Here is a 23,131-nt window from a genome sequence, read left to right as displayed (position 1 = left end):
TCTGCTCCTGGTCATGGTCCTGGTCGTGGACCTGCTCAGTCCCTCCCATTCGTATCCCTGTGGTTGTCCCTGTGGCCCTGTGACGTCCGTGGCGCTCTGAAAGGATAGTTCTTCTCTGTGCATTGCGTTCTTCTCGTCCACATCATCCCGCGCTCTCTGATGCACTCTTGTTCCCAACCCCTTTATGGACTCTGCTTCCGGAATCTTCTGTCCTCGCGGAGACAACAGGCTCGGCGCCACCTTGGCACCTGAAAAGCCTTCAACGTGAGGTCCCTGTGTACCTGTTCCTGTATTCAATGGTGCCGTTGAAAAAAAATCCGAATTCGATTCCCTATCCTGGCTGCAACCCGGGTGTTTCAACCTCGAAAAAGAAAAAAAATCCTGCAACCTCTTCTTCACCGATCTTGAAATGGTTGTTCGTTGTTCTTGTCCACTTGATGTCTCTCCATCTCCCATTTCTCCATCTCCATCATCCTCCGACGGTCCCGTACAACATCAATCAGGTCAGTTCGCCTTACCAGAGATACTCAGAGATGCCTGCCTCCGCGGACGTCTTGTCGGATCTGTTGGTTGCTAACTCTGCGACGTGCTCTTCAGTCTCCCTTGTCCTCGTTTCCATCTACCTTGTCAACTAACTCCCTCCTAATGCGCCTTCGTTCACAAGGCAGCATCTTCATCATCACCATCACCACCACCAACACAAAAACAAACCGAGAAGCCAAGGCACAAAAGAACAAAAGGGACTTCTCTTTTTTTTTTTAAGAATTCTCTATATACATCTCACACATTGCCCCTCCGGGCACTTTCCCGTGCCACCCGAGGGCCAGGGCCGACCAACCAACCTCTAGACTCGAACAAGAAGAAAAGAAAAGAAAAGAAAAAAAAAACCGGCAACCCACAACAGCAACAACGACCACCGGCGTCACCACCGCCAACAACAACAAACAGCACCACCCGGGCCCACACCCACAACAACCTCCCTCCCCCCTCCCCCCAGCAAGGCAACGACACCCTCGCAACGCTCATGCGTCACGACCCGCTTCGTCCAACTGACGCCGGGCAGCGGCCAGTTCCGACCGAAGTCGTTCTGCCTCCGCCTCGGCGGCGCCAGTGGCCTGACGAGCCGCGACCAGTTGCATTGCGAGGGTGCGTCGCTGCTCCCTCTCCCTCTCCCGCCCTTGACGGGCCAACTCCAGAGCCTCCTGGGCCCAGTTGGTGGCTTCCAACTGCATCCGGAAGGCCGCGGTGAGCTCCTCCCTAGCAAGGAGGAGGCCAGCGCGAGCCCTCACGGCTGCAGGGTCACCACGTTCTGGGTCCAGGAGGCCCTCGTCGACGACGTCAAGGGCGTCGACTTCCTCTTCCACCCGGCCCAGCAACTCAAACCCGGCCCGAAGCCGGCCCACCGCCGCCGTCGCCGGGAGGTCTTCCCAGACGAAGGCGGCGGCACCCTCGTCTTCCTCGTCTTCCTCCCCCTCCGACATATAGTCGTCGGGGGCACGCCACTCGTCTTCGTCGTTGTCATCGTCATCATCATCTTCATCATCATCTTCATCATCATCTTCATCATCATCTTCATCATCATCGTCATCGTCGTCATCTTCTTCCTCCTCCACGACCGGGAGGTCGGCGGCCGCCCCCGCCACCCCCTGGTTCTCTTCCAAGGGCCAGACGTAGCCCCGGGCGGCAAGCTGTTGCCGATATTCTTCAACGAGACGATCTAGTCTCGCCTCGTTGTCGTCGTCGTCGTCGTCGTTGGCGTCGGCGTCGGCGTCGGCGGCGTCCACAGGACCAAGGACAACACCACCGGCAGCAGGAGGAACAGGGCCAGCGTCGGCGGCAGCGGCACCAGGAACAGCTGCAGCAGCAGCAGCAGCAGGAGCATTTTCTTCAGCTGCCTCATTGGCAGCGGCAGGCGGCAGGGCCCCAAACGACCAGGTTTCCTCCATCCATTCAGGAGGGGCGACGGCGGCAGAATTGTTGACACCCTCATTGGTGTCGAGAGCGTCCTCCTCGTCTCTGGTGAGACGAGCCACACTTTCCAGTGTCAGTGTGAGGGGGATGTTGGTGGTGGAATTGTTGTCGGCGTGGTTGCCGACGTCCTCCTCATGGTCCTCTTCGAGGCCACGGGGGACCCCCGTATCGGGGTTGACAAAAGGGTCCTCGACCCTGCTTGCAGGGTGAGAGGAGAGAGTCGAGGAGGTGGAGGTGGAGGAGGCGGCGGCGGCAGAGGAAGACATTATGGCGAGATTTTTGAGAATTGCCTTGAGTTGAGAGGAAGGACTTCAGGAGGACTTCAGAGGAGTTCAAGTGGACTTTGAAGGACTTTGAAAAACAAAGTTCAAGAGGACTTCGAAAAAAAGTGTTCGAGAGGACTTCAGAAGAAAGAGTTCGAGAGTACTTCGAAAGAGTTCGAGAGGACTTTGGAAGAAAAGGTTCAAGAGGACTTCCAAAAACACCTGGCTTTTGGTGTTGATGTCGGCTCGAGGGACTTCTGGTACGTGTTCAAGGGACTTCTGACTGTCGATCGAAAAGAGTTCTTTTCTTTGCTTTCAATCTGTTCAAAAGGTCTCTTAGACACTGCCACGACGAATGCTTGCTCTCGGGATGATATGTGTTGAGAAGAGAAAATTTTGAAGCGCGAGGGAGCGAAGTCGCGAAAGACATAGCAGCGTTGTTACCACTGCACTGTCCCCAGGGCGGTCAGCTATGAGTTGAAACGCTTTCACTGCCTGTCGCGTCATCCTCCCAATAGGCGACGCGTTTCTCAATGAAAATTTCATTTTGGCGTGAATTCAGCACATATCAGTATTCACCGCCTTGAGGAGGACGGAAGAGTGCAGCCAGAGGCAGAGCAGACGAAGAGAAACATTGTGGGTGGAAGACACAATAGGAATCCTGCAGCAACAGGGATAACGCTTTACCGATCCCATGAATATGATTTCTCAACGCTCATAACGCTCTGTCGCGCATGTTGCGACGTCAAAAAGGTGATTTTGACCAACAAATCAACTCCATAAAGGGGGATGTGTCGAGATCTGCGCTCGCTCACATGTTCAGCAGACTCATTTGTCTGGGGAGAGGACTGGCGACGTGATCACCGTCCTCACTTGGACCAATGCCGCTGTCGGTACCACCGGCAGCGCTGGGATCCATGTCAATATCCCATTTCTCCTCGACCTGGTCATTCTCCTCATCATCTCCCTCCTCCCAGCCTTTCTGGACGGCTCCTCTGACATTCCACCTCAACGCTCTCTGCACGCTTTCCACCCACTCGTTGGTGCCTGTCATGACAGTCGGGAAGGGATATTGGGACGCTTCAAGAGTGACATAATCTCCCCGCTTGAGCTCCACGCGGCCCTTTCCGTCGAACGAGCAGTACGCTGAAGACCGAGATTTGTTTGGGACGGCGATGCGCAGCAGAAGAGTGTCGGAGAGGACCATCGGTCGGAAAGAGAGGGTGTGTGGACATATAGGGGTCAACAGGATGGCAGGGATGGACGGATGTATCAAGGAACCTCCTGCAGATAGGGAATAAGCTGTGGACCCAGTCGGCGTGGAGAAGATACATCCGTCGGCCTGAACAATCGTCAAGAGCTCGTCGTCCCCATAGAGCTCTAGGTTTGAGACATATGCAGAAGGACCCCTGTCAATAACCAGCTCGTTCAACACCTCGAATTGCTCTCCTTCTTCAACTGCACCTTTCTCGGCTCCGGGTGACCGATCGGCTCTCCATACTGTGCAGGTGAAGCGCATCCTGAGATTCACCCGCATACCAGAATCACCCATCACGCGGTCGAGATGCTCCCTGTACTTGTCGAATTCGAAATTCGTCAAGAACCCCAAACTGCCCAGGGAGAAAGACAGGACGGGCGGCACAACCCTCTGAAACAACCACGACGTGAAAAGAACTGTCCCGTCACCACCCAGCGTCAGAACCAGGTCGAACATTTCCGGAGAGGACCAACACAGATCAGGCGTCCAATAATTCAGCATCTGCTCGAACCTGGGTTCCTTCTTGAGCAAACCTGGAGCATCAAACCGCTTGGAGTGTTGGAGTTTGGCATCAACGTAAACATTGACACCCACGTCGCTGCCGTATCGAGGAGTCGAAAGCAGCCATTCGGCCAGGTCTCGCGTAAGATACACCAAGCTGTTATCGCGCGCTTTGGTCACTATCATAACGTTGCGCACCGCGCGCTTCAGCGGTTTCCGCTGGAGTTGTTTTGATACCTCTCGCACTCCGATGGCGGTCTGCATCAGCCTCGAATGTGAGTAGTCGTCTTCCGCAATCTCATCTAGCACTTTCTGGACGTCCACTATCCCATCAAATCGTTGGTGGAAGAAACACGGCGACCGCAGGAAACTCGTCGAAGTTGGTGAACAGCCCGAGAATGCGCTCGGTTGCATGGCAGACAATGTAGCCGTGGTACAGGGAGACAATCCCGCTGCTGCAAGACTCTGTTCTTCAGCGTCTCTTCCGTTATTTATATTTGTAAAAGGGCTCCCCCCCAGCGGCGCAGTCGTGGGGCCTGTGGCTGGTCCTCGTGAGGCCAGCGCCTTCATGATTGTTTGCCTGGGTATGTCTATTGACTTGGTGTTCTTGCGATGGGTTATAAGAGGCTTTGGGAGGGAGAGAGGTTTCGGTACAGGCGCGGAGGGATGATGAGCGAGGTACGATGGCCTGACAAAATGGCTCGGCCGATTGTTTGCAAGGTTGAGGACGGTGTTCAGCACTGTCTCGTCGTCAGCCGCAGTATCACGTCCGGTGATGCTGTGGACAGCATGGGTCTCGTCATCCGCATGGAGTGAGCCTAGGTGGTGTGCATATAGGTGAAGAATCGAGTCACCCACGGAGACCTTTGGGTCGGGAGAGGCCATGCCATGGTGCAGGGCCTGGTCGGGGTTATCAAGTGCAGGTGTTGGCGGAGAGAAATTGCTGATACTAGTGGCCTCGGAAGTAGTGGGAGAAGAGAGGGTGGAGCAGGGAGCGGCGTCAACGACGGTAGCGTTTGTCATGTTGAGTACGGAGTAGGTGAGAAGTGATGGGCGTGAGAAGCTCTGGCCTGCAGGGGCCGACGGGGGACGGAGATGGGGGAAGCCCGAGTTGACGGATAATGCGCCGCACAGGTCAACAAAAAGTGGAGGGGTCTAGTTGGGGAGCCTGGGTAAGTTGTAGCACGCCCGGAACAAGCGCACCAATGCCTGGGTGCCGACAACCTCCAAAACGCTTCTCCGGGGCGCCGTAGGCACTCGGCTGACCTGCAACCCTCAGTGCTCACCCTCCCAGGAGAGACTACCTCGGAGTTAAGACAGAGATCCAGAGATCCAGAGATGGCGGCCGCTGCTGAGCCGAGTAATGTGATGCAGGTGAGATTCGTCTGCCTTCTGTGAACTTCTTTGGCGCTGTGGCTCGGACCGGCTCGAGCACTAAGCTGGGTATGTATACAGGGTGTTTGCTGATGAAGTGAAGCAGAGACCAGCTCTTGACGTGCCGATGAACGAAAGAAATAGAAAACCAGGAAAGCTCCAGACAGACTGGTTGTGGTTTGATTGTGTTCTTGTTTGCTTCTTTTGGGCAAACGGCCAGGCCAGTGTTGGTCGATGGGCCAGCATATAAATATGGTTGCTGCTCAGGTCAGGAGGCAGCCTTTCCCTCTGTGCTACTCCGCCTCTCCCTTGCGCTGCAGGCATGGGATAATGCTCTTGAGAGTCCTGTCACAGCCAGGAGCATGTCGGCAATACACTGAGACAGGCACGTGGGGGCTCGTAGTGGGTAGCGATCAGCCAAAGACCGCTACCAACGGCGTCCAGATCTTTGTTGCTGGCACCGGGGATTCGTGTGCTTATCGCCCTATCGACCCCTGGAACTGCCTAGAATGCTGGCAGCCTCGCCTCCCCCCACCCAGCTTTCTCACCACTGTTTGGCAGTTTCCAGCCGCCCACTCCGTGACCGTCTCACTTTTCACACGCATCAAGACTCCTGTCGCCAGTTCTCATCCTTAATCACCCGGCCTTGCATGGCTTTCCTCACCACATCTAGCACGCAGATAGGCGAGTCTCCATTTGTGTCACGTCCGTTCATAGCAACATCTCCGTCCTGTTTGTTGATGTCGACTGCATTGGTGCTGTGATCGGATCCAAGCACTGCTACCCTGGCAACTTGTTCCGCTGTCTTGAAATCCTCCAGGGTGAACCTGCCATCACTCTCCATAAGCAATGTCTTGCCGTCGCTGCCGAACGCGAAGACATGCAGACTCGTACACTTTTTCCGCTGCAGAATGCCAGGGCTGACGGCGAGTCCTCCATCTGGGTCGACACCAACGAGCACGGCTCCGGCCACCCCTTTCATCTGTACAGCTGCGTCGAGACAGCCGAGGACAGCAGCGTTGATTGCTGAAGCGAGGACATCGAGATAACTCTCACCTTGGCCACCACCTTTGATACCTCCAGGCAAGCTTTCGTCGATCTCAACACTCACCACTTGAAGAGTGATTTGGAGCATAGTTCTGGGAGTCTCCTTGGCGAGGATGATGGTACCAAGAGTCCGCTTGACAAGCTCCTCGACATGTCGCTCCTTGATCATGCTCACACCATTGTGTGGCCGAAGATTCACCTCAATGAAAGTGGATTCAGGAATCTCGTCACTTCGAAATGGTACTTCCACCGGGTAGTTGACGCCGGCCACGATTTTGTAACCATTATTGGGAGCGCTGTATGTTGCGGAGCCATCAGCATTGCTGAGGCCATGCAGACTGGCATTTGGAATCCCAGCCATGATCGTCGAGACCATGATTGAGGTGCCGATGAAAATGACTATGTGAAATGCTTCCTTTCCATGTGAAGATGGATAAATTTAAGATGTCCAAATATCTTGGCGTCACGTGATAAGGCTGACGACCGACAGTACCCGCACATGGTATTCACGGAAGGTTCAGGTAAACAATCAGAAGTCTTGCGTGAGTCAGATATAGGAGTATCCGTGTATTGCCGCTAGGTGCATGGTCATCATTCACTCTAGGTGAGACGTTCAAACAGATCTATTCAGGAAGAGCACGCATCACACCTTCAAACGCCACCAACGCCATCGCATTGGCAGGAAATGCCCGCAGGAAACAAGGTACAAACCCTCTCCAGTATCCCCTCCACCCGGACTCTCGGTACACGGTTACGGCAGCATCCCTCCAGCGCCTGAACTTGGGTGTGCCATCGTTTAAGTTTCCTCCCAAAGGATCTGTCATGATTCGCTGCTTAACGACATCGGACGGATAGGATGTGAGCCAAAAAACCTGTGCAGACAAACCACCCGCCCAGAAATTGATAGAAGGTGTTGACAACGACGTATGTTTCTTGAACACGTTGGAGAATATTTCGTATGAGCTCCACCAACAGAAGAAGAAGGACCGAAACAGTAGGGTTGCGAACAACCCATGATACAAGCCACGGATCCCATGAGTCTTCAGAATCTTAGAAGTGCAATCAATGGGACCTTTGTACAACCTGTCCTTCTTCTGGGCGGCATATTGTATCTGCAGCCTAGCCTTGACATGTTCGACCGGCGCGGCGATGAAGGAGACGGTAGAGCCAGCCATGATACCTGCAATCCCGTGTCCAAAAGCTGGCAATTTCTCATTTGCTAGCTCCACAGCAGATTTGCCAGGCCGGAAGGACGGGTTTGAGAAGACTTTCTCATGGAGCATCCTTCGGTAAAGAGTCAAGCTGCCCAACATCACAGAGTCCATGGCCATCCATCCCAGCAGTGGAGGTGTTGCGCCCTTGTATAGTCCTTGCGGTCCTTCCTTTTTGATTGTCTGCACCAAGCAATCCCATGGGCCACTAAAATGTGTCTTTTCCGAGGTCTGCAGACGTACTTTGATAGTGTCGAAAGGATGGCCGACAGACAGTTTGGCTATACCACTGAAGATTCCAGCGACAAAGCCTTTGTAAGTGCTCAAGACTGATCTGTTCCTAGTCTCCGAAACGGCGACATGACGCGAAGAATTCGTCCGATCAACGGGAATGGTGTTGTCAGAGTCATCGGCAGGGCTGGACTCATCAGTACAATGCAAGTCAATGTCGGGTCTCGCGCCTTTGTCGAAGCTCACCTATTCAGCTTGACGGACATATTTGATCCATTCGGGAACACGGTCAACTACCGAGCCAGCGATCCGATGATCTTGTCTTAGCCATTCGTATGGCCGGATGCGCAAGAAGAACGAAACGACGGCAACGAGAAAGGGCGATTTCTTATTGTACTTCTCGAATCCGATCCCGCGGGGACAGTTTTAGAGCAGAAAGTTTAGATAATCTGCGCCTTGCACGATCGGGCACCATCTAGGCTCCCCGACAAGCAAGGTTCCCGGGCGCTGAGTGGTGACGTTGATGATTTGCTGAACAGCATCGGGCTCTGGGGCTCTTCCTGTACTTATCGGCACCAACAAGCCTATTGTACTCGCACGGTCGCACCGATGCTAAGCAAGAAAAAAAGGTTACTTCTCAACACCGCTAAACTCGGTCCAGGCCCAAGTCCTCGAGAGACTACCCAGACAATAGCACCCAATCGCGCCATGTAGCTTACATCTCCCACCCTGGGCATGCTTGCTCAGCTACAACACAGAAGATTGGCATCCATCTCACTACAACATAAACTCGAAGCAATCTCGAATTGAGAGCTCTGCGACGATAGTGCCGCGCAAGACACGAGATGAACGGCGCAAATGGCACATGCCCGGCCGTCCACGACCAGCCAAAGAAAGTCTGGACGACCCTCATCACCAACACCAAATACCTTTCTGGGCTTCTCACGCTTGACTACTCGTTGAAGAAGTCTGGTTCGAACTACCCACTCATTGCTCTCTATACTGATACCTTTCCGGCCGAGGGACTCGAAGCCCTAAATCGACGCAACATCCCCGCGAAACATATTCCCTATCTTCTCCCTTCGGTCCCAAAAGAATATGCAAACGATCCACGGTTCTACGACTGTTGGAGTAAGCTGACCCCGTTCAGTCTCGTCGAGTATGAACGGGTGGTACAGTTGGATAGTGATATGATGGTTCTCAAGAACATGGACGAGCTGATGGACTTGGAACTGGATCCTCCAGAGATGGGCGGAGAAGGAAATAGAGTATATGCTGCCAGCCATGCTTGCGCATGCAATCCTCTGAAAAAGCCACACTACCCTGAACACTGGGTTCCCGCCAACTGTGGTTTCACTTCTCAGCACAGTACCCCAGAGGATGCGCAGGTCAATGGACCACCTCCAACTGCCGGTATAGGATGCCCCAATGGAGGACTGGTCGTTTGCAATCCGAGCCAGAGTGTTTATGACAAGATCCTTGAGGCTATGAAGAACGGTGACCTCACCAGCTCATACGATTTTGCAGACCAGAGTTTGCTGGGTGACCGTTTCTACGGCAGGTGGGTGGGTCTACCCTACACCTACAATGCGTTGAAAACACTACGGTGGCAGGGCGTTCATGACGCCATATGGCGGGATGATCAGGTGAAAAACATACACTATATCTTAAGTCCCAAGCCCTGGGATGAGACGCCTGAGGAGACAAAGGACGAGACACATCGTTGGTGGCAGAAGACCAATGATGAGAGATTGCGTACTGAAAGGGCGAGTGATATTGAGGACGGATTCTGACGACTTTAATCAGGGCATAGAGCCCGCACTGAGAACCCGGCAAAAGCACTTGATGCACCTCTGGTATATAGACTTGAAGAATGTCAAAATAGAGGCGTTTTCTGGAACATTCACACCGTCGGAAGGCTTTCTTTGTCTCGAGACAAAGCGCCTATGTCCGCATATTCCCGTCTGCTATATCAGGATCTCCCCCCAATACTTGTGTCCTCAGAAACTGCGGTCGTGTGGCATGTTCATGTCAAAGTGAGGCTTACTGCAACCACGAGACGACCCGAATACCACCTCCAAGGTCAGAGAGATTGGCGCGACATGCTTCCGCAGTGACGGTTTCTTGAACCGGGGATCTCGTGGGGTGTGTGCATCAAGGCTGCCTGTCACAATATTTGAGCAACGGCATGTTTGCCCGGAGAATCTGGTCTCATCGGTACATCCAAGTCCAGCTCTTCGAATCCCAATGCCCGGGAATACTACCCACGTAACACAACATCATTGGAGAGCACGAGAGAAGATGGAATGCCGGAGGTTGGATCGGGCGTCGACGATGCGGTCGAGACTCTCCTGCCTTTGCCTCTGATCTTCTCAGCTCACAATCGCCAAGTGCCCAAGGTAGCGACTCTTTCGAAGAACCGGAGGGGTGTCTGCATCTTTCTGGAGAACCTGAGTTCACATCCATCGCACTGCAGTAGCCTCAGCTGACATTAGTTTCGTGGTCACACGCGGACACGCGGACGCTGCATCGCGAAGTCAGAGTGCGAGATGTAGGAGTGGCCGCTCGATCCGTGAGAGCCTATTGCAGCCAACTGGCCAGTTGGTAAGAAGGCAGTTGGCTCTCAATGCAGAAGCCGATGCCTGAAGGTGTTCGAGAGTCGTCGTAGTCAGTGGTGGAACGGCGTTAGCTGGAACCATTTGCAGCAATGGAAACGCATCGAGTGTTTTTGAGTCCCTTCCAACGTAGCCGAAGCGTGGCTGCTCGCCAGTATCCGTTTTTTGGGCACGTCTCTTCCGACAGCATCCCACTCCAAAGATGCTCGTTCTGCCGACGGCGTCGTCTTCCAAGCGGCACGAGATCACAATTTCAACCGATCAGTTCCGGCACTCACCTATCAAACGATGGCATCGTCAGCAATTTCTACCACTCCCAATCCAATGGCTCGGTGCAACGTGGAATACTCGAATTCTTGCGAATGATGACCGCTGAAGCTACCGAGGCCGGCGGTCCACGCCTGCAAGACCACTACAAGACCGTCACTTGCAACTGGACTTCCTCTGCTGCACGGTGTCCCAATTCGACGCCCCAAGATCAGCACTGCCACCCAATGTCAGTTACAGTGGCAGTGGGGCGGAATGGGCAAAGCATGAAGCTTGCGATGAGCAGAGGCAACAGAAGTGCTAGCCACACGATACCCCCAGACAAAACTCCGACAGGCAAACCCGCCAGGCGACCTGAGGCGCCATTTAGAGTGTGAAACAGCCTGTGACAGGGCGACATGATATGGACGATCCCGGCTCCAGCCAGTCACCTCTGGCCTCCAGCCGACGACCTCTCACACCGAGCCTCTTCCCCTGCTTTCCCGGGCGTTCAGGTCCGCCCTCCCGCGACACAGGGTGCCTGCATTGGTCCACACACCACCGACGATGGTTACTCTTTCACGCCAACTTATGCAGCTTGAGCGACGGTTTTGCAAGCCTGGGAGTCCAGCCGTCGATTCGAGCCATGCGTCCTCCTCGCATATGTCGACTTCTGCCATGTCAATCTGAGGCGAGATGGGTAAGAATCTGCATCATGCATCTGAATGGATTCCCTCCCTTCTGTTGATCTAGCAAGCCCTCCCATTTCGCTCTGGCAGGGCATGGCAAAATAACCCAACTTCTCGCCATCACCGGGGCATTCCCTCCATCACATTTCCATCACTCCACGAGCGTTTACACAACAGATCACACGGATTTTCTTTTTCGCCTTTTCTCTTTGTCTTTTTGCTGAGCACCTGTCAATCCTATGCATGTTCCCTTCGCTGGCGTGAGACAAAAATCTGCCTCCATGAAGTGTTATAACGTGCTGTAGCGAAACGGGCCGGGTCTCGAATGTACCTCGACGTCACTTTTGAGAAGCATTGAGACCCTTTTGCGTGACTGTTTGTGTCTTGTGTCCTGCTGCTTCAGAGTGTACTCGTACACGCACTACGACATTCACCGCTTTGTCCGTCCCCTGTTTTCTCAAAGCCAACTACTGGCAGTCACATATGTGAGCCAACATCACCTTGCACATCGCCACGCTTGGTCCACTTTCAGACACAGCATCAAGACTATTTACGAAGTGAATACTTCTGTTTTCCGCTACGCAGCACATACACAAGCATTAAAGCATTGATCCATCATTCCATCAGAGACAGGAGAATATCTCGGCGTCATCTTAGGGTCATCCACTTCCATCTCAGATCATGTGTGTGCGTACCAAAACCACGTACGGCTGCGGTTGTGAGTTCAAAACCACCAATGAATGCAACGACCCGCACTGTTCACACCTGGAGAGATGGAAGTTTCCCCGGGAAGGCGATTGCAAGATTTGTAAGGAAGGAGGCCAAGCCGTCACTCGGGGGCGAGAAGGTAAAGGCCGGTATGCCCAGCAGTTGAATCGAAGGCATCATCAAGAAGGGCGAGAACCATCATGTGACCCGGTACCAGAAGACATCGGTGGTGGTGTCAGTCCATGGGCGGCACCGTTAAAACGAGAAAAGGAATGGCACAGTCCTTCCAGAAAGATGGCCGACGACGCATGGTTGCAAGAGCATGCCGAGAGGAACAGCGACCTACAGACTCTCCGGGAGTCCATGTCGGCGCATTCTGATTCCGACCGGGCGTCCACCGCCATCTTGTCACCGCCGAGTCGCGGTCGGCGGGTGTACGAGGTCGAGGAGGAAGACGACTACTGTACCGTCGACCGTGACGCAGACTACAACCACCGCCACCGTCGGCAACCAGCCCCAAGATCCTTGCAGATAGAGATCAGAAGCGTACACAACGATCAACCCCGACGAACAAGTAGTCGTCACGCCTCGCGCCATCGACGCAGGCACGATAGTCAGGAGAGCTTCCAAAGCGTCCACAGCGGACAGTCTTCGAGTCGCAGATACAAGCCGGCGCCGACGTCGTACACGACGCACGACATTTACGAGACTCATGACTCCGGTTATGGTTCTTATGGGTCGAGAACTTCACACCATGGCTACGAGATCGCAAAGACCGAACCATACACCTACTCTCCTGCACCTCGCGTCGTGACCATCAAGGCACCTTCATCGTCGTATCAGACCGGCTATGGCATTCCTCCACATCATGGTTCTCATCCTTCTCACCCTCAAGGAATCAACGTGGTCACGAGAAGTCCCATGTACACTTACTCGAGTCAAAGGTACTAGGACATATGTTACGGCCGATCAACGACTAACAAGCCTTGGTTTCGATTTGGCGTCTTCTACTTTCTCTCCTCCCTTTTTGATCTGTCCAAGATGGCGGTGCACTGGTGGCTTAACAGCACGATATCCGGATGACATGTGCTCGATTGTTCAGGGCACAGCGGCAGGGCACTTCAACCTTTGTTTGGTGGATTTGGCCAAGGGATATGGGGTTTTTTTCCGTCATCTTGTTCCAGTCAAGATACTTCGTCTCAGGCTATGACTGGTTATGGTCATGGTTATTGCAACGGCATTTACGACTCTGAGCGAGGCAACAGTTTTGAACAGTTACCCATAGGTTGGAGTTTTTTTCGATGAGTACCTGGGATCTGGTTTTTATGATGACCATCAAGTCAGGAGCCTGTATGAGAGGAACGGGTGAAGGAATAAGGAGAACTTTGTTGACTACAGGTTTGGTCAGGTCGGTATGTACTGATGTGGCAGTGGGCAGGCAGACTGGGGCACTGCTTCACTCTGTACGTCTTCTGAGTGTGTGTTATCAGTCAGGTACGACTTGATTCGTACGGAGTTGAATAGGAAAGGTATAGGATAGGAGGGATTATCATTTGATGCGTCTTTCGTCTATCGTCTATCGATGAGTGAGTTCAATGTTAATTCTTTTGCTTTTGCTGTTGCTGTTGCTGTTGCTCGTTTACAACAGGCCATTTCTCCAAAGCAATAATAATAATACATATTCGTCCAGATCGTGTCTCCCTATGAACTCTAGTCACCTACCTAGGTATTGCAAGGTTTGTTGCCGACGCTTTCTGACTCCTCAGATAGGTTAGTTACATAGTTTAGGTACAATATCTATTGTAGTTAGCTAGTTGTGGTGTGTCTACGTTTGTTGCTTTTTGTGGCCGAACCCTCGCCGAGCCTTGACGCGCCCCGTGATGACTTGCCAGCAGGTGCCCGTCTGATACGACATGGACCTAAAAATATAACATAGCTCACCTGCCTAACTACTGTCCTGTACTTAAAATAAGTCTGGCACGTAAAGTTAGGTGCTACAGTAACTAACTGGGAGTATTTTGCGTCAAGGCTTGCTCCCGTCTGGAGCATCCGATCCCGCCTGGTGAGCCCTGAACAGGGAACCTTAGAGTGCCTTTTTTGGCTTTTTCTCGCCCTGCGTCGTCTTGAGCCTCACGTACCTACTGGGCCTACTACAATCCAATAAACTACCTTCCAATGAGGTGATCTACAACGTACCGTACCTAAGGTTGGATGGGTGGAAGGGTTCGGGGGGCTCCGCAAAGTGCATCATGCCCCTAACTAACTTGTTACAAGTTGTTGTTGGTGAGCCTTTTCCTCTCCTTCTTTGCAATATTTCTTCTGCCGCATGTCGTGAAAAAGGTAATGTCAAATAGAACGAAACGTCTACCCGAACAACACATGTCATGGTTTGCCTTGCACTGCCTTGCCTTGCCTTGCATTCTTCCTTCCGTTCTTTTCCAATTTCTGATCGGTGAGCCTGATCGGTGAGCGGGGTAACACTTATTAGGTGGTTGACCAACTACCCGGCTCGGTAGTAATACAGTAGTAACTGGGCGACTTCCTTGATAGTTTCTCGCGCCCTATACGAATACGCTACACTAACTAACTAGTTAACTACCTGTCCAAGGCAAGGCACATTTCGTGAGGAAACTCCATGATCGATTCAGGCCGGTTGCATAACCTAAACGTACTCACTCGCATACTCCGGATGTATGAGTTGCGCCTTCCGACCGACCGACCCGAGACCCAGCTTTGGGCGGATTTGATATTCGACTCATCATGCATTCATTCAATTCTCTTCGACGATTCTCGCCCGCCCCTCTCGCCCTCCTCTCCTCTTCTCTCTTTTACGCCTTGCTACTTTTACGTTGCACTGCACTGCGTTCCTCGTCTCCTCTCGCGAGTCCCTTTACGCCTCGCCTTGCCTTGCCTTGCCTTGCTTTGCTTTGCTTTTCGTCTCTCTAGCTTATTTCCTTTTTTTCCTTCTACGCCTTGCTACGCTGTAATGTCAGGTACTACTTATCAACTCTATTCCAACACACCCCCACCCGACATGCGCAGGCTACTGCAGACTGCAAGACAAGGCAAAGTCAGTCAGGGCAGACCAGGGCAATGAATGTACAGTATGCAGAGAGAACGAAAAAAAAACATGGGTACTCTGCACCCAAGGCAGACAGTTTGGCAAGGTCTTTACTACGTCAAAATCTCCCCTGCTCTGACACCGGCAACTTCCACGCATGTTGTGTATGCACACACACCTACACAACTCAAGTAACACAAAGTATAAAAAAAGTGATGTATGCGGAGGTGCTGTAGGGCAGGTAACCTAGGCCCCCGGAGATTCCTGGAGACAGGTAAATGGGAGATAGACCTCTTTTGTCGCTGATCACCAATATAATCAATCTCACACCGTCATGGTACTCCAGTGACAATACTCCAGCCTCACTGATATTTGACTTATGACTTGGAACTAACACGCAGAAACGGACAATATCGTCAGAACTTGTTTGCATCGTACCTTGGAAAGAAAAAAAAAGGGGAGCCTGTGGATAAGATTCTCGACTTGCACCACCATCGTCAAAACTCGACTTATGAAGCTTTCTTCAAACGCCCTCATAATCTAGATTCATTCTTCGTGATTGATCATCATCACCATTATCATGATTAGTGCCGCGATCCCCCTTCACACACCTTGGAGCATTATGAACGTAAATCCGTCAATGGCAGAAGAAATCCTTTGCCGAGCCCACCCAGCCTAGCCATTGCAGAGACAGGAGCATCAGAGATGTCATGAACGGACAAGACGGGATTGTGCTGAAGCACCGGACTTTGTCAACACAGTCAATGTGTCTTGCCTGTCTTCACGTCTTTTCTGCTCAACAAAACTCCTTCTCAAGCACGAGTTCAGCGTCGCTGCCCTTCGCAGTGCTCGCGACACTGTCATCGTCCTTCCAAGTCTTCTCTCCTTTCTCGTTGAAGACCTTGTAATCAACCTTCTTCGCAGCCTTCTCCATCTTGACTCTCTTGGCCAGTTCTTTCTGCTTTGCCTGCCAGCCTACTTTCTTACCGTCAAGGACGTCGGCCTCGGGGACCCATTCGGCGCTCTTGCCCATCTTGCTCATCTCGCCAATCTTCTCGAGGCCACGTGCAACCCCAGAGACTGCGACACCGACTCCTTGGACGGCGTATCCGGCAGCTCGGAAGGGTGCCTTGGCCACGCGGACCGTCTTGCGTTCTTTGATCTTGACCATTGGCATGCGAGGGAGGACTTTGCGATCGCCGACTTGGAGCTTCTGCACCCAATCCCACGTGTATTGACTGCTAGGGCCGCGATATTGGAAGTAGAAGTGGGCCTGGACCAAAAAATTGCACATTAGAGGAGCAGAGGAAAAATGGACCAGTGAAAGGGGCAACAACGTACACTGCCAGTCTTGTCAGCCACGCTCCATTGGAGTCTGTCGCCAACCACTTCAGGACGAGACGTGACCAGTGCCACAAATTGAATCTTTGCGTCCTTGCCGTGGTACTTGCTGTCACTAATGGGGCAGTATTTGTAATCCGGGAAAGACTTCGTGTCGATCTTGGTCATTTCAGAGTCTGGGATGAGGTGCAGGGTCTCGTGGACGGTCAGGGCCGTAACTAGGAGCATCACAGAGTCAGTCAACAGTCTAACTCCAAAGGCGATCTTGACCTCTAAACAATGGGACAAGAAACGTACAAAGCCAGCGGAAAATTTTCTCCGCAATGTCTTTGACAGGAATGTTGCTGATACACAGGTTGAGGTGGTTGCTGTTCCAGGATTTCAGCTTTGCTTCGGACGCGAGGCCGTCGAAGTACAAGTTGATGCTGGCAAAGTTGCAACCGTACTTGATGGCGTGCTTGTGGAATTCCTTGGCTGTCTCGATCTTGACCTCTGTGTCTTCATCAACACGGTTGTCTCCGACCACGAGAACACGGTCGTTGAACTTGTCCAATTTGAGCTGCTTCTGGATCTTCTCAAGTGAGTACGGAGTGCTTTTCGCAAGAGCGTCTTTGTCATCAGGAGGGCCGAAGGCAAGGATGCAATTTGGGATCAGGTCGCGGATATAGCGGGCATGAGGCATGCCTGCGACCGGATCGTTGATGTAGATGATGGGAGCCTTTGGAAGCGCAGGGCGCCGGATTGGCTTGTTGCCAGACTTCTTTGCCATCTTGAACTGTGATCGACAACAATATATGCTCACAGGCTCGAATTGCTGATAGTGTTTTCACAGGCAGGTCTGGATAAGATGTAGAGAATCTAGGAGGATCGAGGATGCAAAGAGGTCACGGCGCGAACGAATCAGTGATGGAAGAGACTGACGCGTTGATTCACCCAATACAGGTTTGCACAGAGGAACCTACCACTGCCAGGTGAAGAAAGAGTGAGAGATGTGAAGAGGCAGGAAGGAAATGGTCTGACAAAGAGTTCGTGGTTGGGCGAAGGAGGGGTAATACAGTGAAGTCTGTAAGTACCAAGGTACCAAGGGGGGGTACTCATGCTTGTGCTCTTGCTCATAGACAAGCAAGGCTGAAAAGCATACAAGGTGCCTTTTCTGTTACTCTGTACCTAATGTACCTGCGAAGTCTTTCATAGGCAGACTTTGCTTATCGTTCCATATCAACCGGTCACTAAACAGCACTTACCCAGGATCGACGTGGTGTTGAAGGTCTGTTAGGGCGACCTGAAGAATCCGACTCCCTCAAATCGCATCCATGCTCGTATCTTGAGCTCTGTCACGCGATTCGGATGTCCAATAGCTTGTTGATCCCTCAGGAGCTGCCCGGAATCGTTCTCAAGAGACTCTGCCTTGCCAGGCTGAGCCGGTCCAATACACGGCGCTAGCCCCAATTTGACTTTGTACGACGAGGATGAGAGGGCTCCTCCACGCTGCGAACCATGAAACCATGCCACGAACCGGATGCATCAATTCTCCACTCATTTGTACTCTGTGCTGCCTGATGATTTGTTTTTCATCCCATCCAACACAGCTGCGGCTTCGTGGTCATGCATTTCAGGGCTGCAACTTCGCGACCGCGCCCTGCTTTGCGTCCCTTGGGCAGATGAGTTGATTTGCCTCGTCGTCTTAGTTTGCATAACATGAGAACCAATGTTGTGCTAATCAAATGGTATCGGCCGCAGTGCTCCAAAGGTGCCCATTCGTTTTCGCATTTCTTCTCCTGCTGCTACCGTGCTCGGCACCTTGATGCCACAGCAGTCGCCCCAATAATCAGGTTCATGGCCCTTTTCCTTGACATGTTTCATTCTTTCTTCTTGTAGGCGAAGAGTTTCCGGGTCCAGATGTCCCATATCTTCTGTCCCTGGGATCAAGCCACCGAAGAGGAAATGTTGCATGATGGGCAGCTTACCCAGGACTTCTTTAATAAACATCTTCCTCATGCCATCCTCGACCTTCTGCCAGCTTTTGGCGCCAGAGATATCGTCCAGCATTGGGCTGTGCCACCGGAGGCCCTTGACCGTCTTGACGCTGTCCACCCATCGGACTTGGTTGAGATAGATATACTTGTCACCTTCCTCATCCAGTACGACATTATTGTGTATAGACCTCGGGGTAATGTATGGATGTCTAATCAGCTGGCTCGCTCCAAAGAGGAACGGTAAGAATTGATAGTCGTCCAAGCCCCAGACACCGTGGCTCCCAGCTGGCTCTAGGTAGTATGTGCTCTGGATTTTCCGCATCAGGTCGAGGTACTGCGTGAATGTGTGTATAACGATTGCTGGAAAATCCTCGGGCTTGACAAGGCCCAATTGATATAAGCACAGCAGCCACATCATAAAATTCAATTCGTGTCCAGATCCGTAGTCCAGCCGCTCCTCTGACCCAAAGGAGTTGATAAAATATACCGAAATCTCTTGAATGGCAGCGTGATGTTGCAAACCCAGCTTTTCCTTGTGCAGGTTTTCCACATCTCTTACTATGGCCTTGTGTAAGTCTCGAAAAACAGGGTTGCCGAATCTAGAGCCGGTATCAAGAGGAGGATATCGCTCGACGAGAGTCCTGACGGCATCGAGGACTGCATCCAGTCGCTGGACTTCTGCTGAGAGTTTTGTAACATCTAATGTCGAATTGGACCGGCCTTCGACACAGTCTGCTAGAGTGAATATCCATGACTGGATGAGAGTGTAGGTGGCAGAAGAGAGGAATTTCTCGTGATCCGAAGGGCTTAAGATGCGTTTAACAGGAGTCTTGAATTGCACAGAATCGAGCTGAGGAGGAAGAGGCAGTTTCGGTGTCTCTGGGGCGACTTCCGACGGACCTGCTGTTCTGGAGGGTGTTCTTTGAGATCGAGGGATCAACTTTGGAATTGCACGCGCCTGGTTACCCTTCAGCAAAGATGCCAATTTGTCGGCACGTCCATCTTGTGAGGGGTAGTTGGAAGACATCGTGCCGCTTTCCTATTCACCAGTGAGCATATCTCATGCCACTGGGACATGTAAGGGGGGCTTGAGAAGTGTTTGCAGGAAAGTTCGTGACTTGTATGAGTGTCCGCTGACTTTCTGCTCTTCATTTGGTAAGCATCGACCTTAGTCGCCGCCGAAGGGATTGCGCTTCCGGGGGGCACCTAAAGCCCCGCCAGACGCCAACAGGCCCTGACATCTCACGCCACAAGGGCACCGCAGATCGCAGTGATGACTGTCAACTGTAGCCTGTAGGCTTTGACTCCGTAGCTGCCCCAGAATGACGGGCATACAATACTGTAGACTGTAGTGCGTGGATCTCCCTTGTGAAGTTGTGAGTCGTCACCCGAGGTAGCGGGGCCGCCATGACTAAGGTGCTCATATTGACCTCCCGGCATCTTTCTATGTATCCGTACTCTACACCGTATCCGTCCCTTAGTTATCACGCCATTCCGAGTCGCTATGAAGCAATCCGAAGCTGCACAAGACGATCGGTTTGAATCTTGCCCATGACTCCTGCTCGTAGCTGACGCCTCGGCCCTTCGTAGACTGGTCTAGGCGTTTTACGTGAGCGCTCTCCAATCACGAGGTGCTGTTCTCGAGTCAATGTACAGTACGGGTAAGGGCTCCCATGGCATAGCACAATTCTCACCCAGCGATCGCGGACCGCCTTGATCAAATCCCTTATCACCATCTCGCTTGGCATATGCAAGATTTATACCCATGTCTTCTCACGACCGCCAGCGAGATGGGTCACCAGGAGCTTTGTCCTCCTTGTCATCTGTGAACACAGAGCCAAACCAAAGCCAGTCTCCCCAGTCCGCGAACCCTACCATTAGTCGACCTCCAAGCGTTGCATTCTCTGAAGGTACCAAGAAGGGTCCCCCATCGCCTCCCATGTCCCGCTATCCTCGAGCTTCGGGCGATTCTGATGAAGTGACCCCAATTCGTACGGCAGACGGCCAGTCGGATCGACGCTATAACACAGAGCCAAGAGAGTCGTTGCCAGCAGGGGCGTCAGAAGACAATGCACAGCAAGACCAAAATGGAGAAGAGGAGAAAAAACCGAGCTGGCTGAAGAGAATAGCAGAGAAATACGGTGCCATCTCGCTAGAAAACAAAGGGTCGGTAGCGAGAGACCACCTGGCGCTCGAGAGGACATTCCTTGCGTGGCTGCGGACCAGCTTAGCATTTGCCAGCATTGGCATCGCAATCACACAGCTCTTTCGTCTTAACACAACGATCGCACGGTCTCAAGAAACGACATCTGCCATGCGGATGACGAGCGACCAGGTTCCCTTTTCACCCATGATCGGACAAGCAGTGCCAGCGGAACTGATTCCATATCTTCAGCAACTTGCCGCGGCTGCTGCAGCACCTGCACCATCGCTGGGTCCAACATTACTTGACCAGGTCCTTCTTCTGCCACCGCCCGACGCAAATGGGCTACAGATTGTTAGAAGAGATGACTTTAGCGCGGGTGCGATAAACGAAGAGCAGGCTGCCAAACTTCGGCATGTAGGCAAGCCTCTAGGCGCTACGTTCTTGGGCATCTCGATTGTCATTTTATTCATAGGCTTCCATCGATACTTTGAGTCTCAGCACTGGATTATTCGAGGGAAATTCCCCGCAAGTCGCGGGAGTATATTCATCGTCGGCACTATCACTGGAGCGCTTATTGTTGCAAGTCTGGCTGTTGTACTTGCAATATCACCCAAAAGTTACGAAAAAAAGTGATGGTAGTGCATCATTTTGAACGCATTTTCTGGATGAATCGCAGGGTTCGATTGTTGGTGCAACTTATCCCAGCGAGACTTCTATCCCGCTCTACCCTATGTCGCACTCGATAACAAAAGACGAGTCACGAACAGCTCTGGGAGTCCGTCTCGGCTGTGTTCGAGAGGAGATGATTGGGCCTCTAATCGAGCAAGGCACATTGCACGGATGCATGCAGACGGGGGACATGTCGCGGGCGGAATATTTGGCGGATACCGTGGTATTGGACGAGTTGGAATCGACCACGCGAAGGCTGAGCCCAACTTTGGCGGGAAGACAATGCTTTGAATGCGTGCAGACGCTGCAGAGCATTTGTGGTACAGACGATTCTAATATGGAATAACCGCTGTCTGGAGTAATAGGGGAGCATGATAAACCTGTAGCATGGTAATGGATGAGCGTACGAAGCCCGATTCAGGCAAAAGCAAGAGAGAGAGGTGATATTGTTACCACCGGCTGTGCAGAAAAGCCTTGCATCATGTATTTGGAAGGATTGTTTATGTGCCAACACTGGTGTGACATGAGAAGAAAGGAGTGCCACCACTCGGTGCCAGTCAATTGAAGTTCTTCTTTGTCCACAACATGGCATCCTTGAATGACGGTGTCCCCTTCGACGACAAGAGGCTCGTGGATTGCATGATTCATGTCTTTGCCAAAAGGCCTGCGTCTGTTAGCACCGATTCAGGTATCCAGATACATAGGTCCAAGTCAGACCGTTTGAAACGTAGGAAGGTAGATAGGTGGGCGATCAATCGGTCCCTACCTAGGTACCTGAGGTAACTTTCCTTATGCCCCTGTGAGCTACTATGTTAGGGTCTCACCTGTCTTATCACATACTATACCATCTTCAACAAGGCACTCGTGTATTCGACATCAGTCCAAAATAACAGTCTCATATGGAGATTGTACCGTCCCACTCAGACGAGTCCTGCGCTCCTCCTTCGTGGCCAGACCGTTCTCTGCATCCCATAGACGGCCAACCTGCGATCTTGGTCCCATGGTTTGATTGATCTCGGTTGCCAGATCAATACAACGTAGTGTCCCGATACTCCGTGCAAGTTACCTGGAGAACGAACAGAAGGAGATGAAAGAGTCGAAGTGCACTGAAGTAAACCGAAGTGGACTGACACGTCATCACTTGCGACTCTCCGGGAGACTATCAGTGTCAAGACGGAGGAGGCTGAAATTGGTACTCTCCGTACTCGTACGGTGCAGAGTATCCAGTTCGGTCGTGTGAATCTCCTAGGTACCCTGGGTGTGTTTAACTGGCAGATAGCTCAACCGTACACACCCTAGAAGCGCTGCTCGTAAAAGGATTTGACTGCTTCGTCAGCTCCCAAGCCCGAATCTAAGCCCACAACCGCAACAAGACTTTGCGAGAGATATGCTGGGGCAAATTGGCCTTCTGCGGTCTTGGTTGCATAATGGCTAATCTTTCGGTGATTGGACTGGATTGGACTGGACTGGCGATGGTTCGCGTTCGAGCTGGGTCGAGGGTTGTCGCTACCTCCTCTAGCTATCGGACCTGAGGCGGAGGCGACCTGTGGTCGAGCCTACAAAACTAGCAATATGCCGGGGTTCCGTAAGTGGTGCGCAAGCAATCACACCAAGATCGTTACCTCGAATTCACCATCGACAGCCGTGGGGAATTCCAGAAGCTCTGTCCAAACACGTGGAAGATTGAGGCTGCTGTCTCTGCGATAGTCTGATAGACATGGTTACGTTAGCCTTGCAAGGCGTGAACATGACCCATACGGTACTTGCAGACAAGAGTAGGCTCGTTCTGTACTTTCACCCGTTAGGGTGCAAATTAAACGTCCG

General features: G+C 52.3%; 9 protein-coding genes across 9 annotated transcripts; 3 read left to right on the top strand and 6 right to left on the bottom strand.

Annotated features, from left to right (window-relative positions):
- Positions 1 to 1,022: 1,022 nt before the first annotated feature.
- On the bottom strand, positions 1,023 to 2,237 carry PV08_06730 (uncharacterized protein; the record flags this gene model as incomplete). Its single annotated transcript, XM_016381063.1, has 1 exon — positions 1,023 to 2,237. The coding sequence occupies one exon, from the start codon at positions 2,235 to 2,237 to the stop codon at positions 1,023 to 1,025; it is 1,215 nt and encodes a 404-aa protein (XP_016234165.1).
- An 808-nt stretch (positions 2,238 to 3,045) lies between these two features.
- Positions 3,046 to 5,016, bottom strand: PV08_06729 (uncharacterized protein; the record flags this gene model as incomplete). Its single annotated transcript, XM_016381062.1, has 1 exon — positions 3,046 to 5,016. One exon carries the CDS (start codon positions 5,014 to 5,016, stop codon positions 3,046 to 3,048), a length of 1,971 nt encoding a protein of 656 aa, XP_016234164.1.
- A 955-nt stretch (positions 5,017 to 5,971) lies between these two features.
- PV08_06728 (uncharacterized protein) lies at positions 5,972 to 6,775 on the bottom strand (the record flags this gene model as incomplete). Its single annotated transcript, XM_016381061.1, has 1 exon — positions 5,972 to 6,775. One exon carries the CDS (start codon positions 6,773 to 6,775, stop codon positions 5,972 to 5,974), a length of 804 nt encoding a protein of 267 aa, XP_016234163.1.
- A 262-nt stretch (positions 6,776 to 7,037) lies between these two features.
- Positions 7,038 to 8,122, bottom strand: PV08_06727 (uncharacterized protein; the record flags this gene model as incomplete). Its single annotated transcript, XM_016381060.1, has 2 exons — positions 7,038 to 8,043; positions 8,103 to 8,122. 2 exons carry the CDS (start codon positions 8,120 to 8,122, stop codon positions 7,038 to 7,040), a joined length of 1,026 nt encoding a protein of 341 aa, XP_016234162.1.
- A 579-nt stretch (positions 8,123 to 8,701) lies between these two features.
- On the top strand, positions 8,702 to 9,649 carry PV08_06726 (uncharacterized protein; the record flags this gene model as incomplete). The annotated part of the gene is made up of 1 exon (XM_016381059.1): positions 8,702 to 9,649. The coding sequence occupies one exon, from the start codon at positions 8,702 to 8,704 to the stop codon at positions 9,647 to 9,649; it is 948 nt and encodes a 315-aa protein (XP_016234161.1).
- Positions 9,650 to 12,087: 2,438 nt separating this feature from the next.
- Positions 12,088 to 13,065, top strand: PV08_06725 (uncharacterized protein; the record flags this gene model as incomplete). The annotated part of the gene is made up of 1 exon (XM_016381058.1): positions 12,088 to 13,065. One exon carries the CDS (start codon positions 12,088 to 12,090, stop codon positions 13,063 to 13,065), a length of 978 nt encoding a protein of 325 aa, XP_016234160.1.
- A 2,906-nt stretch (positions 13,066 to 15,971) lies between these two features.
- Positions 15,972 to 17,285, bottom strand: PV08_06724 (uncharacterized protein; the record flags this gene model as incomplete). Its single annotated transcript, XM_016381057.1, has 3 exons — positions 15,972 to 16,448; positions 16,517 to 16,734; positions 16,814 to 17,285. 3 exons carry the CDS (start codon positions 17,283 to 17,285, stop codon positions 15,972 to 15,974), a joined length of 1,167 nt encoding a protein of 388 aa, XP_016234159.1.
- A 947-nt stretch (positions 17,286 to 18,232) lies between these two features.
- Positions 18,233 to 19,519, bottom strand: PV08_06723 (uncharacterized protein; the record flags this gene model as incomplete). Its single annotated transcript, XM_016381056.1, has 1 exon — positions 18,233 to 19,519. One exon carries the CDS (start codon positions 19,517 to 19,519, stop codon positions 18,233 to 18,235), a length of 1,287 nt encoding a protein of 428 aa, XP_016234158.1.
- A 738-nt stretch (positions 19,520 to 20,257) lies between these two features.
- On the top strand, positions 20,258 to 21,271 carry PV08_06722 (uncharacterized protein; the record flags this gene model as incomplete). The annotated part of the gene is made up of 1 exon (XM_016381055.1): positions 20,258 to 21,271. One exon carries the CDS (start codon positions 20,258 to 20,260, stop codon positions 21,269 to 21,271), a length of 1,014 nt encoding a protein of 337 aa, XP_016234157.1.
- Between the last annotated feature and the right edge of the window lie 1,860 nt (positions 21,272 to 23,131).

This window comes from Exophiala spinifera, assembly GCF_000836115.1.
Source record: "Exophiala spinifera strain CBS 89968 unplaced genomic scaffold supercont1.5, whole genome shotgun sequence".
In the NCBI taxonomy this organism is placed as follows: domain Eukaryota; kingdom Fungi; phylum Ascomycota; class Eurotiomycetes; order Chaetothyriales; family Herpotrichiellaceae; genus Exophiala; species Exophiala spinifera.
The sequence above is the reverse complement of the archived record's forward strand: the minus strand, read 5'-3'. Positions and strand labels throughout refer to the sequence as shown.